The following is a 15,037-nucleotide window of genomic DNA, read 5'->3' on the forward strand; positions in this document are numbered from 1 at the left end:
ACTATATGGAATCTTACATCACAAATATGATTTCAGCTAGAGATAGATTCATTCAGGTAAAGTTCCTTCACGGGGCTTATTACACCCCTCAAAGGCTATCGGTCATTTACCCGCAGGTTAGTTCGGCCTGTACACCATGCTTTTCCTCTGCTGGATCCTTTTTCCATATGGTTTGGCAGTGCCCGGTTATTTGGACTTTCTGGGAGTTGGTGCTTGAGGATCTCAATGCACTCTGTAACTGGTCTCTGCAGCATGACCCACGTATGGCGCTATTGGGTATTATGGACAATATAGTGGCTCCTAGGCATATGAAGCTGTTCTTAATTTATAAACTTTTTTATGCATGAAGAGAGACTCTACTTAAGTGGAAGTTGCCTACCTCGCCTACTCTAACAAACTGGATTTCAGCAGTGAATGCAGTACTGCCTATTTATAAGCTAACCTATGAGAGTAGAAATTGCCCAAAAAAGTTTTACAAAGTGTGGTCAACGTGGATCAATGCTCACGGTCCGGGTGAACCAGTGGATAATTAAATCCAGTCGGTGTGCTTCAATCTTCTTTCCCCTCCCCCCCCTCTCCCTATAATTTCCCCTCCTCTCCATTACCCCCCCCCCCTCCCCCCTCCTCTCCCTATAATTTCCCCTCCTCTCCGTTACCCCCCCCCCTCCCCCCCTCCTTATCCTACTTTCTCCTCTAATTTCCTGATGTTTCATAATTTATTTACATATCTGTTCATGGTGTGCCTACCTAGTTGTGACAGTATTTTTAACAAAGTCTGACTCCTTTCCCCCCATGTAATCTATCTATCTATCTATCTATCTATCTATCTATCTATCTATCTATCTATCTATCTATCTATCTATCTATCTATCTATCTATCTATCTATCTATCTATCTATCTATCTATCTATCTATCTATCTATCTATCTATCTATCACTGCTTTATGCTATATGCAAGACTCAGATATGTATCTTGTCTCCCTGTGCTAGCCTATAATGGCGATTGTGGAATACCTTGTCCCTCATAGTGGATACAGTCAGATTTTCAAGCACTGGTGTTAAAAAATCTCTCTTTTTAGTTTATTACAGTTGAAGTTTTATAGTATGTGGGAGGAACTACGGTTTTACTGGCCAAGAATGTGGAGCTAGGCTTACTACTTTAGTTAGTCCAGAAACACCAGTGGATAACACAATGGACTGGCTCTGTCTGTCTCCCCACAGCAGCATAATGCACCGTGACTACTACTGGTGAGTACATAATGACAATAATGATAATACTATTTGTTCTAATAATGTCTTGTATATGACGTTCTGCCTCTATTCTACCTGCACTCTTTTTTTAATTGAACAGTTTACCATTCCCCTATATGATGAAACTATATGGCAATACATACATGTATAGGGTCTTTGAAAGTTCTCAATTTTCCAGGTCATGGTATATAAAACAGTTGTTATTTACATTCAACAGGACTTGTTCTGTAACGTTAAAGGTATTTATCCAAGATAGTTTTTCAGTTCTAATGGTAATCAATCTACCAAGGAAAGACAGATGTTATTGTCCAAGGCCAGGATCGTTCCACAACTTTCATATCTCCCAACTTGTTCATGGACAATAAAATCTGCCTTTTCATGGTGGTTAGATTAACCACTTGCCGCTAGCCCAAAGTACATTTACTGCAGACGGGCAGCAGCTCCAGGCTAAGCGACATAATGGTATGTCGCTCAGCACATGCACACTGGCGCGCCCACTGGGGCGCACAGTGGAGTGATCTTGTGACCGGACACAGCAAATCACGGTGCTCGGTACTGGCCAGAGTATCATGTGATCTCTTTGACCAATCATAGCGATCACATGAATACATGCAGGCAAAGCTGTCATGAATAGCTTCCATTCATGACAGCTTACTTACTATTGTGATGCTGTAAACGGCCCACAGCTATCACTAGTAAGCAAGTTTTCATGAAGAAAAGCCATTTCTGACAGTTAAAACAATTGCTAATAACTGTGATCATCACTGTTATAATCAATACCAGTGTAAAAAAAAAAAAATCCATGATCATCCCCCCAGAGTAGTACAATATCACTATGGTGACACTGAACTGCTCTGATGAGAGTATATAAAGAAAAATCTTAAACAAGATAAATAGTGTTTAAAATATTGAATAATTTTTTCTTTTTTTTCTTTTACATACTGTCACCAGTCAGTGTCCCTGATCACCACCACACCAGTCTTATAATACACTGGTGACAGCGTGTAAAAAAAAAAAAAGTCTTAATTTTCCAAACGTGCCAAAAAAATTAAATCTTCAAAAAACTAGCCATGCCTCTTACTAAATACCTTGGACTGTCTACTTTCCAAAAATGGGTAATTTGGGGGTAGTTGTACTGTCCTGGCATTTTAGGGCCTCAAGAGATGAGATAGGCCATCAGTACATTAGGGTTGATCAATTTGTAAATACTGTATATACAGTATACCATAGTTTGTAGACTAATAATATACACTGATTTGGGTTATTTTTACAGAAGAATACATTTTGGCCAAAATTTTTGAAGAAAGATTATTTGTTTGCAAAATTTTATAACAGAAAAAAAAGAAAAAGGTAGGTTTTACTTTCAATTTTTTCAGTATTCTTTGGTTTATATAGTAAAAAAAAAAACAGTGGGGATTAAATACCACCAAAAAAAGCTAATTTGGGTACAGTGTTGCAGGACCGCGCAATTGCCAGTTAAAGGAGAAGTATAGCCAAAGCTTTTTTAGCTGTACTTGTCTAATGGATCACAGGAGTGCAGTTCGTTCTGCATTCCTGTGACCCACTGTCGGCTAAACATCAGAGCCGGTCCAGGCTCTGAAAAGATCACAACCATATAGTCAGGATACGCCAGCTGCCTGGACTAGAAGCTGGCTTAGCCTCTCAGGATGCCACTGAGAGCCTGAGCAAGCGGACCACCCCACCCCCTCCACAGCCAAGGGCTCCAGCTGGAGGGGCAGAGCAGAGACGTCACTGACTCTCTGCAGCCTGAAGACCGAGAGCTGAGTGATCAGCTATGTTTGATCGCTTCGTTTTTGGTCTTAGAGCTGGTGGGGGACAGATGCAACATCGGATCTATGCTGCATCCACTTAGGTGAGTATAATTTTTTTTTTTTTTTTTTTTTTTTACTTAAACCCATACTTCTCTTTTAAAGTAGTGCAGTGCTGAATAGTAAAAAAACATTCCCTGATCATGAAGGGGATACAACCTTCTGGAGGTTAAGTAGTAAAGGTGTCAGTGCTATCTATGTGGATATAAATGCTGGGGTATGTGCCCTGACAATCATTAGAACCAAAGAACTGGCCTGGCTTGGCTTGGCAAGTCCAGTTAATTGTGACTACTACTAGCTGCGTGTATGGTATTTTTTGGACAAGCTCGTATTTGAGCATCTAATTAATTTCATATCTCAATATGCTGAAGGTTAGTGAATGAGGCCAATTTATAGAAAAATATATTGAACCATTGTGATGTCTGTGAATATTTTTGAAACCATTATCCATTTAGAGCCCATTCACACTAGGGCGACTTATGAGGCGACTTGTGTCGCCCCAGGTCGCCCCAGGTCGCTTGACATAACAAAAGCAATGTTAATCAATCAGTGCCGTCTTAATTGGCACTACTGAAGTCGCTCCGACTTCAGAAAAGGGTCCTGTACTACTTTGAGGCGACCTGTGATCCGACTTGTCCCATATACTTCAATGGGAGTCGCCTCCTTATCTTAATTGAAGCGACTTGTGATCCGACTTTCCATAAAAATGGTATTGAACAAGAAAAAAAGAGCATTTTTCTTATAATTTTTATTAAAACATGAATACGGCTTCTCTGCACCCGGTGTTTTTTCTTGCAGGCATTTATCTGGCATTTTTGGAGGCAGGCATGACTTTTTTTGGATTTAGTGTCTGGGGGGTCTAAAAAGTGTACCTGTGAAGTTTCAGCTCTGTAGCATGTCCAGAACCCCCCAAAAATTAGCATGTTTCTTATAATTTTTATTAGAACATGAATACGGCTTCTCTGCACCCGGCGTTTTTTCTTGCAGGCATTTATCGGGCATTTTTAGAGGCAGGCATGCCTTTTTTTTGGATTAGTGTCTGGGGAGGTCTAAAAAGTGTACCTGTGAAGTTTCAGCTCTGTAGCATGTCCAGAACCCCAAAAAAATTAGCATTTTTCTTATAATTTTTAATACAGCAGTGTGGCGGCTTTTTTACACCTTGCCTTTTTTATTGCAGGCATTTATCTGGCATTTTTGGAGGCAGGCATGACTGTTTTTGGATTTAGTGTCTGGGGGGTCCAAAAAGTGTCCCTGTGAAGTTTCAGCTCTGTAGCATCAACCCACACTGATCCCACTGATCCCACACTGCTGTATTAATAATTATAAGAAAAATGCTCTTTTTTTCTGGTTCTGGACATGCTACAGTGATGAAACTTCACAGGGACACTTTTTAGACCCCCCAGACACTAAATCCAAAAAATGTCATGCCTGCCTCCAAAAATGCCCGATAAATGCCTGCAAGAAAAAATGCCGGGTGGAGAGGAGCCATATTCCTGTTCTAATAAAAATTATAAGAAAAATGCTTTTTTTTTCTGGTTCTGGACATGCTACAGAAATGAAAATTCACAGGGACACTTTTTTCATATTCTGATTGGCCAAATACAAAGTCGTTCAAAGTCGTCTATCATACAAGTCGCGTAAAAAAATTCACAAGTCGCGCTAAGTCGCTCTGAAGTCGCGCCAAAGTCGCGCTAGAAGTCGCCCCTTTATGAGGCGACTTAGAGGTCGCGCTAGTGTGAATGGGCTCTTAAAGGTTTATATTATCATCCAGTGATATTTCAGTATTAGGTGAAGTCCACAGACTGAATAGAGTGGAGTCCACAGACTGAATCACTCTCTAATTCCACAGTTTATCTTTTGGGGGCTGCAGTGGTGAGAAACCAAAGGCATAATGCCCAGAGGCTCACACCTTCTGCTATAAAAGGGAAGATTTCTCTACTTGTAGTTCAAATGATATAAAATGACATATCCACCAGTAGAGCAAAACCACCTAGTCATGGCTATAGCAATTATACAAGTGAAAGTAAGAGACCTAACCACCCTCAAGGAACATAGGAAAGGGTTTTGTGATTTCACTCACTAACATCCTTAAAAAAACTAAAGTATCAATTATGGGTGGACTGTTTAATCACATTTTGTTATCACAATTACACTAAAATCTCAGTGATCAGTAAATGTAACAATCACAGTAATAAAAATATTTCATTATCCAAGCCAAATGGCAGTAACATGCATGTTAGGAGTATACCTGGTGGCCACAGTAAGCATAAAAAAATAAAACATTTACAAAATAAGTGTAATAGAAAGTGGTATTAAATAGCCATCACTTTATTGCTTTTAAATACAGTGCGACAGATTAGTATTTTTTTACAGAAAATTTACTGTTTGAGGGTCTCCTCCTTCTTGGTGGAGAGGAGGGATGACAGAAGCTGACACCGGCGTGTAAAGCATAACATTTTCAAGACAGTTATTGGAGGACAGACTGGTGCACCATCAGTGACCAAACTGATTGGATCTTGCCTTGCATATGGGCACAGCCTGACATCTCTGGGCTCAAATCTTCAGGATTATAGTACTTTTGTACATACATCTATACTAGAGATGAGCAGGGGATCTATACACCGCCTCCTAATGATCGTTATGATCGTATCCCAGAGTTTCTTCAATAGGGTAGTGAGCAAAGAAAGTACGAGCCAGGTCGTTGATGTTTTCATAGGCGCCCATTGAACGGAAATGGTTTACATACTGCCAGAAATCTGAGGTAGAGAAGGGCCAGTAGGGGTGTGCAGGGGCATCCAAATATCGATCTGGAAAGAATATTACATAGCATTAAGATTTGTTTAAGTGAGTTTGCTCTGTTTTATTAAGATTAGTAGGCACAAATGATCATCTCTAGAGAAGAATAAAATATGAGGAATAAGTATGCATTGATAAGAATAAATGCATGACCTTTGATTTGCGTGAAGACATGTTTTTACTTCACGATGAAAAAGGGAGTAAGGTTTTTAGCCTAACCTGGTGCTTCAGGAGCAAACAAAAGTGGAAAAGAAAGAAAACTGCTTGTAGGATACCCTGTTTTTAGATATAAAACATAAGTAGAACTAATATCAAAGGTTTTATTTGTTTCTTTTTGGATGGAGTAAGAGATGATTATAACCCCTGTCAGTTTTTTTTTTTTTGGCTTCTGTGCCTCATTGGGGAGAACTAATTTTATTGTCCCATTGCCAAAACAGGAAGTGATAGGCTTTCCCTCCAAAGTGAGAGAAATTATTGGTTTTATCTAAGTCTTAGTCTGGCCATACACAGTTCCTATTGAGTCTAAATTCAAGCCATTGGTGGCCCTGTCACTCAGCACAAATCAACAAAAGTTGATTAAAAATCAAAGGCGCCAGGTGGAAAATTAATGGAAAGTGCAGTCACTGTTTGCGTTATCACAGGTGCTGTGGCTATATGGTTACAAAAGCTGATGGGGAGATTCCTCCATCCACCCTGTTAAGCGTACATGTGGGAATTGAAAGAGAAAACTAAATGTGTATTGCTAGCCTTAGATCCTTTCTGGAATTTCCTTCTCTGTGTATGCCATATGCTTTGAAGTTACCCTGTCAAAATAGGGCCAGTTTGTATGTTAATGTATGCCTGTACTAGGATAGGCAATATCCTCTGCATTGACCTTATTTTTAATATTCTGCCTGTTTGCTTCTCACTAGTCACTCATGGTTTCTCCCGATGGCTGGTACATCCTGTAGTGACATATAAGCCATCAGGAGAAACTACTGTGTTCCAATACAGGAAACAGGTAATCAACTCATCCAGATGCTTAAATACTTGCAGCAAGAAGGCAGCATATCAACAAAAGGACCACCGGAAAGGTAAGTATATTATATATATATACATATACAGTAGATGACAGGTGCACTTGTATATAACATATACCTGCAAAATAGAAGACTGCATATGCAGCTTAAAGTGACCCTGTCAGCACAGAGGCACTTGTATATAACATGTACCTGCAAACTAGAAGACTGCATATGCTTACAGTACCTTTCCATTGTTCCATCTGATTTTTCAAAGGCCGTCAATTCACTTCTCACCATACTCCGCAAGTATTCACACATTTCTGTGTGTGTGAATAAACTGCTTCCCCTCTGCTTTCTGTGGTTTTTACAACCTGGCTCCTACATCTCTCTAAGTCTGAGATATCAGTGCCATAGCCTAATGATTATATGCTCTCCTATACTTTGGTAAACATACTTTCTTTACCAACCCAAGCATGCATGCTTGCAGCAATGGCTTAATGTATTTTGCTGGAAGGGACTCTTGCCATATTGGGCAAGTGGTCTCCCTCATCATCGGGACATCTTCTTCTGGTCTATTTCTGGTACTGGAAACAGCTACATGACTTTAGGGCAAGCACTGACATGTGTTGTGTGGCGTCCAGAGAAATATTCCCAAGGCACATGTTCCTGAAAATGGCTGCAAGGTAAATGGGTACCGCAGCAACTATCGGTTGTGGACCAGAAAACAGGACAGAATAAAAGATATGTTGCCAGCACAGCAAGGATCTCCAAAATAACATCCAAACGGTTTATTAAAAATATTACATCACAGCATAAAAATAGCCAGTTTATGGAACCGTGCAGGACCCTTCCTCAGTCATGTGATGAGGATGGTCCAATGCCTAAGAAAGGGGTCCTGCATGGCTCCAAAACTTTGCTAGATTATGTTTGTGATGTGGTCTTGTTAATAAGCTGTTTGCACATTTTTTTGGGGCTCCTTGGTGGGCTGGGACATATCTTCTAATTTGTAGTGTAGCATATTGACATGTGTGGCATATGGACACTTCATCCTTAGAGTAGCACAGCTCCAAAGAGAGTGCAGCGGCATAGGAGTTTTTTTGCTGGGTGGGCGGAGCCTGATGGGGTGTTTTAGGCACACTAGTTCCCCATTAATTCCCCTCCCCTTGTGATTGAGAACAGGCAGAGGGTGGATTCCTTAGCCAATAGACAACCTTATTTTGGCTATTGAATCCACCCACTACCTGCTGTCAATCAGAAGGCGAAAGCAGACCTGATGGGAGACCAGTCCCTCATCTTCCCCATCAGGCTCCACCTACTGTCAGCAACACTGTTTGCCAGGAAGCTGTGAGCTGTAAAGCTGACAGCGTCCTTGACAGGTAAGGAGGGGGTTGCACCAGCAGACATACTGCCCTGTTACACTCCGAAAAAGACAGGCACTCTGCCTGTCTCTGTACACCAACTTAGAGTTTGTCCTAATTCCCTCCAGTTATGTACGAACTGGAAGTAACACTTTTTGAATTTGGTGTAGACATAGTGTCACCTTGCAAAAGTTGCGCTGTGGAGAACTACCTGAATTTGTTGCATGCTTCGGAAAAGCAGCTGAAACAGGTGGCAGGTCGTTTTTAAAGGCTATACCACCAGAAAAGTGGTGCTAATGTTTATTAAAATCCTCCCACAGAAAGTTTTCTGCGGTGAAAGCCTACCTGCTAGCAATTTTCACTAAAGAACCTTAACTTTTGCTTTAGGTGAATAATGAATGTAATGTTTATATTGAAGTATTAGTTGCAGAGAAAGTAAACAAAGTGTAGAAACTGTCTTTACCATCCTCCTCGTGGATAGGTCTGGCATCTGCAAATAAACATGGAAATGTTATGTGAGAGAGGCATGCATTGGACAATGGAGACTTTCATAGCACAAAGTCTGAGTAGAATTCTAATGTCAGCAGGAATTCCTAACAGCACAGCACTGTGTCCTACATAATAGGGTCCTGTGTTCACCGACTGCGTGGCACTTCCCTTCCACCTGAGAGAAGATCTGTCAGTGAAGAGGATGGGAATATCACTGACACCATGCTATGAGTGAATACAGAGGATGTGTATTGGCACCAGAGACACACAGCTACAGACCAGAACTCTCCGTATGTTTTATGTAGGGCTTGCTACATTGCTAATTAGACTAAGAAATATTTAAGATTTTGCAGCTGAGATGAGTCAAACTGGTAAAATGTCTACTGCACCCCATTTCGTAAAGGGAAACATACTGTATATACCAAGTTTTTTTCAGGATTCATAGCCAAAGCCACCTGGTTGGCATATTCCAATAGAAACAATTGAATCCTCATTATCGCAATGGGAACTTTAAAACTGGGACCCCAGTATAGAAAACAGAATTGCATGCAGAACATAGGCTACTTGTGTAATGAGGCAACACAACAGTTTAGTGGCCAGCACTTTTGCTTTGCAGAAGTGGCCTTGCACAGTTCAGACCTCACTACCTGCATGTAGTTTGCATGTTCTCCCTGTGATTGTGTGAGCATCCTTCCACACTCTAAAAGACATGCTCAAAGGTTAATTGGCTCCTGTAAAATTTAGCCCTAGTAAGTATGTGCATCTATCTAAGAGGAACACCTTGGGTTGTAGGCTTCTTGAGGGCAGGGACTGATGTGAATGTACATTATGTAAAATGCTGTGTAAAGTTGGTAATGTAATATAAATGGCTGTAATAAATAAATAAAAATGTGTATAGCTGTCATTACTAAATATAAACTGGTTTATTTTACTACTGTACAACATGTAATGAATAAAGGTATGCTGCAATTTATACCAGTAAAATGAGTGCTGACATTTTTATAATTAAAAAAGTTATTAAAAAAAGATGCAGGATATACAGTAATCAATCAACCAATGTTATACAAACTAACCTACGAGGCTAGGGGTTGCCTAAAATTAATCCAGACTAAGATTTTTTAGTCTGGACCCAGTGGGTAGAATCCAATACCACTATCCTATCTGTTACTTGAGATGTACATTTTGACTGGGGTAATTTTGATATATAAGGAATGTTGCAATTGTAGGTATAGACCGTAGCTTGGGGATGTTTCTGTAATCTTTCTTCTGTATTACTTTTCTGCTCCTTGGAATACATATACACAAAATGTTTATGTATCTGTACTTTGCAATTGCTATCCTGATATATGCTGATGGTACATTGGATGGACTATTACTCTTTATGTCATACACTGTTAAAGAGCACTGTTTGCTCTCATTTGTATATTTTTCTTATAAAACTAATAAAGCTACCTTAAAAAAAAAAAAAAAAAATCAACCATAGGTACATTTAAATATGCTTGTAATAAACATAGGTCTAAAAATACTTGATGGATCTCTTCCATGCTGACATTTCATACAGGAGAGGAATATTTCAAAAACAGTAGAAAGTTAGCCACCTTTTATTTACTGGTAATCTTAAAAGTAAAAGTAGTTAACTCAGCACTGCATAGTGCATGACAATACCCAGGCAGATATTAATGTATAATGTTAACACCGTTGTGCACTAATGCCCATATATGTATGTAGTATATACAACAAGAACATAATCACATTGGTGGACCATGGGAGACCAAGTAATATAGCTGTCATTAGGAGAGGTTAGTATTTTGCCTGATAGTCTATTCATATGGCTGTCAAAGCAGATATGAAAAGACAGCACCCCAGATTACTCCCAGCAGTGATGGAGTGAAAACCCAACATGCACCGCATAATGTTTGTGCTAGAGGTTCATCCAAGTGTATGGTCCATGTCCAGGAGACTACATTCCCCAAGTATGGCCACCTTAATGTCATATAATCAGTTAACTCATAGCAACAGCAGATGCAATATGAGTTAATTAAGAAGCTTCTATTCTGTTTAGAGATGTCCATAAAATCCTGATGCCACTCTTGGTGGCAGGTTGCAAACTGTTTATGGTTATCCCTACAGAGCTTCTGACAATGGAAGGGCTCTTTGTTGAGTTGGAAAATCTCCATGCGACCTTGCCGATCCTTCCTTCTTCTAATGAGTAGAAGGAATGAAAGTGTAAACAGCTTGCGTGCTGCTTCAGTTTTTTGGGTGGAGTCCATTAAGAAACAGCAGCAGGCTCCCAACCACCACTTTAAGATAGACATTTGCCCATCTATTGCTAGTTTAACATTTTTAAAGCTGACTTGACTTTTCTTTATGTTAAATTCTGTCTGGTACCCCCCAATATCAGCTTTGCATTATGAACTTAATAGGCAGCTTGTACCATTTTGGTGGGGTTCGGGGACAAGAAATGTGTAACTCAGCATGTTATTTGACTTTCAGTTAGATACATACTTTATCTTTATGACTTTGACAATATATTTCAAAAGGTGGCTAGAAAATGATAAACATAGTTCAGGCATTCAGCTGCTGAATTAATTCACTTTTATTGTATCCTTTTTTATTGGGAAAGATTAAATCAACTACAGCATAAATTAGCAGCTGGGCTTTACTGATATGGTAAAACACATGAAGTACAAGTTAGATGAACATTGAAAACTCAGAAAAGAGATTTTAGAGTTATTAAAACACGCTATTTTTTCTAGTTCATAAGTTTCATAAATTCAAGGTCAGATTCGGTAATGGAGCCATCTAAACATCATTCAAAACTATTTAAATAAATAAATAAAGAAATGTATATTGCATAACTCGTGTCAATTATTTAGTTAGCTTGCAGTTTCACTTATACAGTTAATACCATTCTCATTTTAAGAGAAGTTTATTTACTGAGGTTTCTTTGGGCAGCATTTATAGTGGCTGATAACGAGTGAGCACTGGGTAATTGTCTTCAGAAAAAATGACAGCAGTATAAGACAATTCAAAGAAATAGATTTTAGTAAATAAAATAATGTATTTTTTAAAAGCAGTGTGGGTCTAGCAGGGTACTTCATAAAAATATGAAGAGGTGGGTATAGGGATTGATTTACAAGGATTTAAGTAACATTACATTATGCTTTAGATCATGATCCCAGTTTGTTTAAATAATGCCCCTAAATAAAATGGCAAATAGCAATATGAAATAACCTAGAGCAACTAATCAGAAACTAAACCAAGCTGCTGAAAAATTATTAGTTGCTGTGGTTTCCTGCAAATTTGAGTTAGTTTTTCACACTATTACCGTAGGCACCAAATAGGTGAGAAGATTGTATACATAGTCAGTATAAACAAAGACTTACCAAGGATAGCACCCAAAAGGATACAGGAGAAATATAAACCAATAAAAAGTAGCTTCATCTTTATATATTTAGTGCTGTAAATGAGAATAATTCGATTTGTTCAAAAGTGCATCTTGTTAATGTTACTATAGCAGTTTATAGAACTATGTTTAAATGAACCTTTAATACAGTATAATTCTGCTGTAAGCATGAACATAGTTACCATATATATTTTACATGCACTAATCATATGCAAAGCACTGTATAACTTCTATGCAATCCTTTATGTGTTCGCTACTTAAACAGTATGAAAGCAATACAGGTACACAACTTAATACAGCATACAACATAAAAACTTTCCATGGCTATGTGGTTCAATGTGGTGCTCTGTTACCTGCTCTATATGGTGATACTTGCTGCAGTCCTGCTAAGTCTTCCTGCACAGGTTACCTGCTGCTTCTACTGCCAGCCTGGCTGCTCCTCTTACAGCTGTTTCCAGCCCCCCTTGTATAAAGGGGCTGACTGAGGAAAGCACAGCCGGCTTCATTTTTTTTTTTTTTCTGCTTGGAAATATAACATCAATTATACAGTCCCAGGTTATGGAAATATTGCTGGTGACCAAAGAGTGAATTATAGGATTAGGACAAAACTTTCTAAAGCTTATGTACAGGCAAAAGCAGTGGTTAAACAAAAGTCCCCATAAAAGATATATTTTTATATATATATATATATATATATATATACACATATATATATATACACACACATGCACGCAAAAGAGGGTTTCATAAAAAAAAAAAAAAGTCCTTTGCCAGATATTTTTTATGGCAAAACTTCAATGCTAAATTATACCAAAGATAGTGCTGCAGATGACAACTCTCTTCTTGAATAATACCAGAAAGTTGCATTAAAACTGATAGGACTCCATGTAAATGTAACCTTGAGCTACTGATCTGTATAACCAGCAGGCTTTTTTTTTTCTTTTCCAGATAAGACGTAAATACACTGCTCAAATAAATTAAAGGAACACTTTGAAAACATATCAGATCTTGATGGGGAAAAATATCATGCTGGATATCTATACTGATATGGACTGGGTAATGTGTTAGGAACAAAAGGATGCCACATCCTTTGGTAGAAATGAAAATTATCAACCTACAGAGGGCTGAATTCAAAGACACCCCGAAAATGAAAGTAAAAAATTATGCAACAGGCTAGTCAATTTTTCTGTAATTTCATTGCAGCAATTCAAAATTGCACTCAATAGTTTGTATGGCCCACACGTGCTTGTATGCATGCCGGACAACGTTGGGGCATTCTCCTAATGAGTGGTGTCCTGGGGTATTTCCTTCCAGATCTGGACCAGGGCATCACTGAGTTCCTAAATAGACTGAGGTGCAGCGTCGGATGGACCGAAACATATTGTCCCAGAGGTTTTCTATTTAATTTAGGTCAGACGAACGTGGGGCCCATTCAGGGGTATCAATTCATTCATCCTCCAGGAACTGGCTGCATACTCTCACCACAGGAGGCTGGGCATTTTTGTGCACCAGGAGGAACCCAGGATCCACTGCACCAGCATAGGGTCTGACAATGGGTCCAAGGATTTAATCCAGATACCCAATGGCAGTCAGGGTGCCATTGTCTAGCCTGTAGAGGTCCATGTGTCCCTTCATGGATATGGCTCTCCAGACCATTACTGACCCACCACCAAACCGGTCATGCTGAGCGATGGTACATCTGTGAAAAGCACAGGGCGCCGGTGACGGACCTGCCAATTCTGGTGTTCAATGGTAAATGCCAATCGAGCTCCTCCGTGCTGGGCAGTGAACACAGGACCCACTAGAGGATGTCGGGCCCTCAGGCCACCCTCATGAAGTCTGTTTCTGATTGTTTGGTCAGAGACATTCACACCAGTGGCCTACTGGAGATCATTTTTGTAGGGCTCTGGCAGTGCTAATGCTGTTTCTCCTTGCACAAAGGAGCAGATACAGGTCCTGCTGATGGGTTAAGGATCTTCTACGGCCCTGTTCAGCTCTCCTAGAGTAACTGCCTGTCTCCTGAAATCTCCTCCATGCTCTTGAGACTGTGCTGGGAGACACAGAAAACCTTCTGGTAATGGCACATATTGATGTGCCATCCTGGAGGAGTTTGACTGCCTGTGCCACCTCTATAGGGTTCAGGTATTGCTTATGCTACTAGTAGTGACACTGACCCTAGCTAAATGCAAAACTAGTGAAAAACAGAAAAGATGAGTGAAAAAAAAATTTCAGTGGCCTTCACCTGTAAAACCATTCCGGTTTTGGTGGTTGTCTCGTTGTTGCCCATCTAGTGCACCTGTTGTTGATTTCATGAACACAAAAGCAGCTAAAACTGAATAACAACCCCCTCTGCTACTTAACTTACCAGATCAATATCCTAGGAGTTTAACCACTTTACCTCCGCTCACATGGAGGTTACTGTGGCACTTTGCCACGATCCCGTCCAGCGACGTAGACCTACGTCGGGCGGGTTCACGGCTCCCAGAGCGTGCTCCCGCGCGCCGCGGGAGCCGATTCCGATCGGATTCGTTTGGGAACCGATCAGTCACCAGATACTGACCAATGATTTTTGGTCAGTGTCTGGCGATCGGTCCAAACCAATGGCAATCTGTCCCCTGTCTGTGTAATGTAAACACTCCGGACTCCATATCACATCTCCCCTAGGAAGGGAACTACTACACAAAGCCAGGATTAAAAGATACCTCTTCAGTACCCGCTCTATACCCCTGTGTGGGGTGGGTACATCTGGTGAGTAGGTCTTTCTACCAGGGGCCACTTTACCACTCACCAGTCACCCACCTTGGGGGTCACCGTAAGACATCCTGTACACCTATATTTTTGTTATCACCACTATTTTATGGACTCATTTTTATAATATGGACTGATTTAATATCACAATTTTTTTGC

At 40.0% G+C, this 15,037-nt stretch overlaps 1 protein-coding gene across 1 annotated transcript; it reads right to left on the reverse strand.

The window, feature by feature from the left end:
• Positions 1 to 5,676: 5,676 nt before the first annotated feature.
• On the reverse strand, positions 5,677 to 12,172 carry OTOS (otospiralin). The gene is made up of 3 exons (XM_082249856.1): positions 12,111 to 12,172; positions 8,699 to 8,725; positions 5,677 to 5,887 (listed from the first exon to the last, which is right to left on the reverse strand). Exons 1-3 carry the CDS (start codon positions 12,166 to 12,168, stop codon positions 5,709 to 5,711), a joined length of 264 nt encoding a protein of 87 aa, XP_082105982.1. The 5' UTR covers positions 12,169 to 12,172; the 3' UTR covers positions 5,677 to 5,708.
• Between the last annotated feature and the right edge of the window lie 2,865 nt (positions 12,173 to 15,037).

This window comes from Pelophylax lessonae (genome assembly GCF_965119305.1).
Source record: "Pelophylax lessonae genome assembly, chromosome: 3".
NCBI classification, from domain to species: domain Eukaryota; kingdom Metazoa; phylum Chordata; class Amphibia; order Anura; family Ranidae; genus Pelophylax; species Pelophylax lessonae.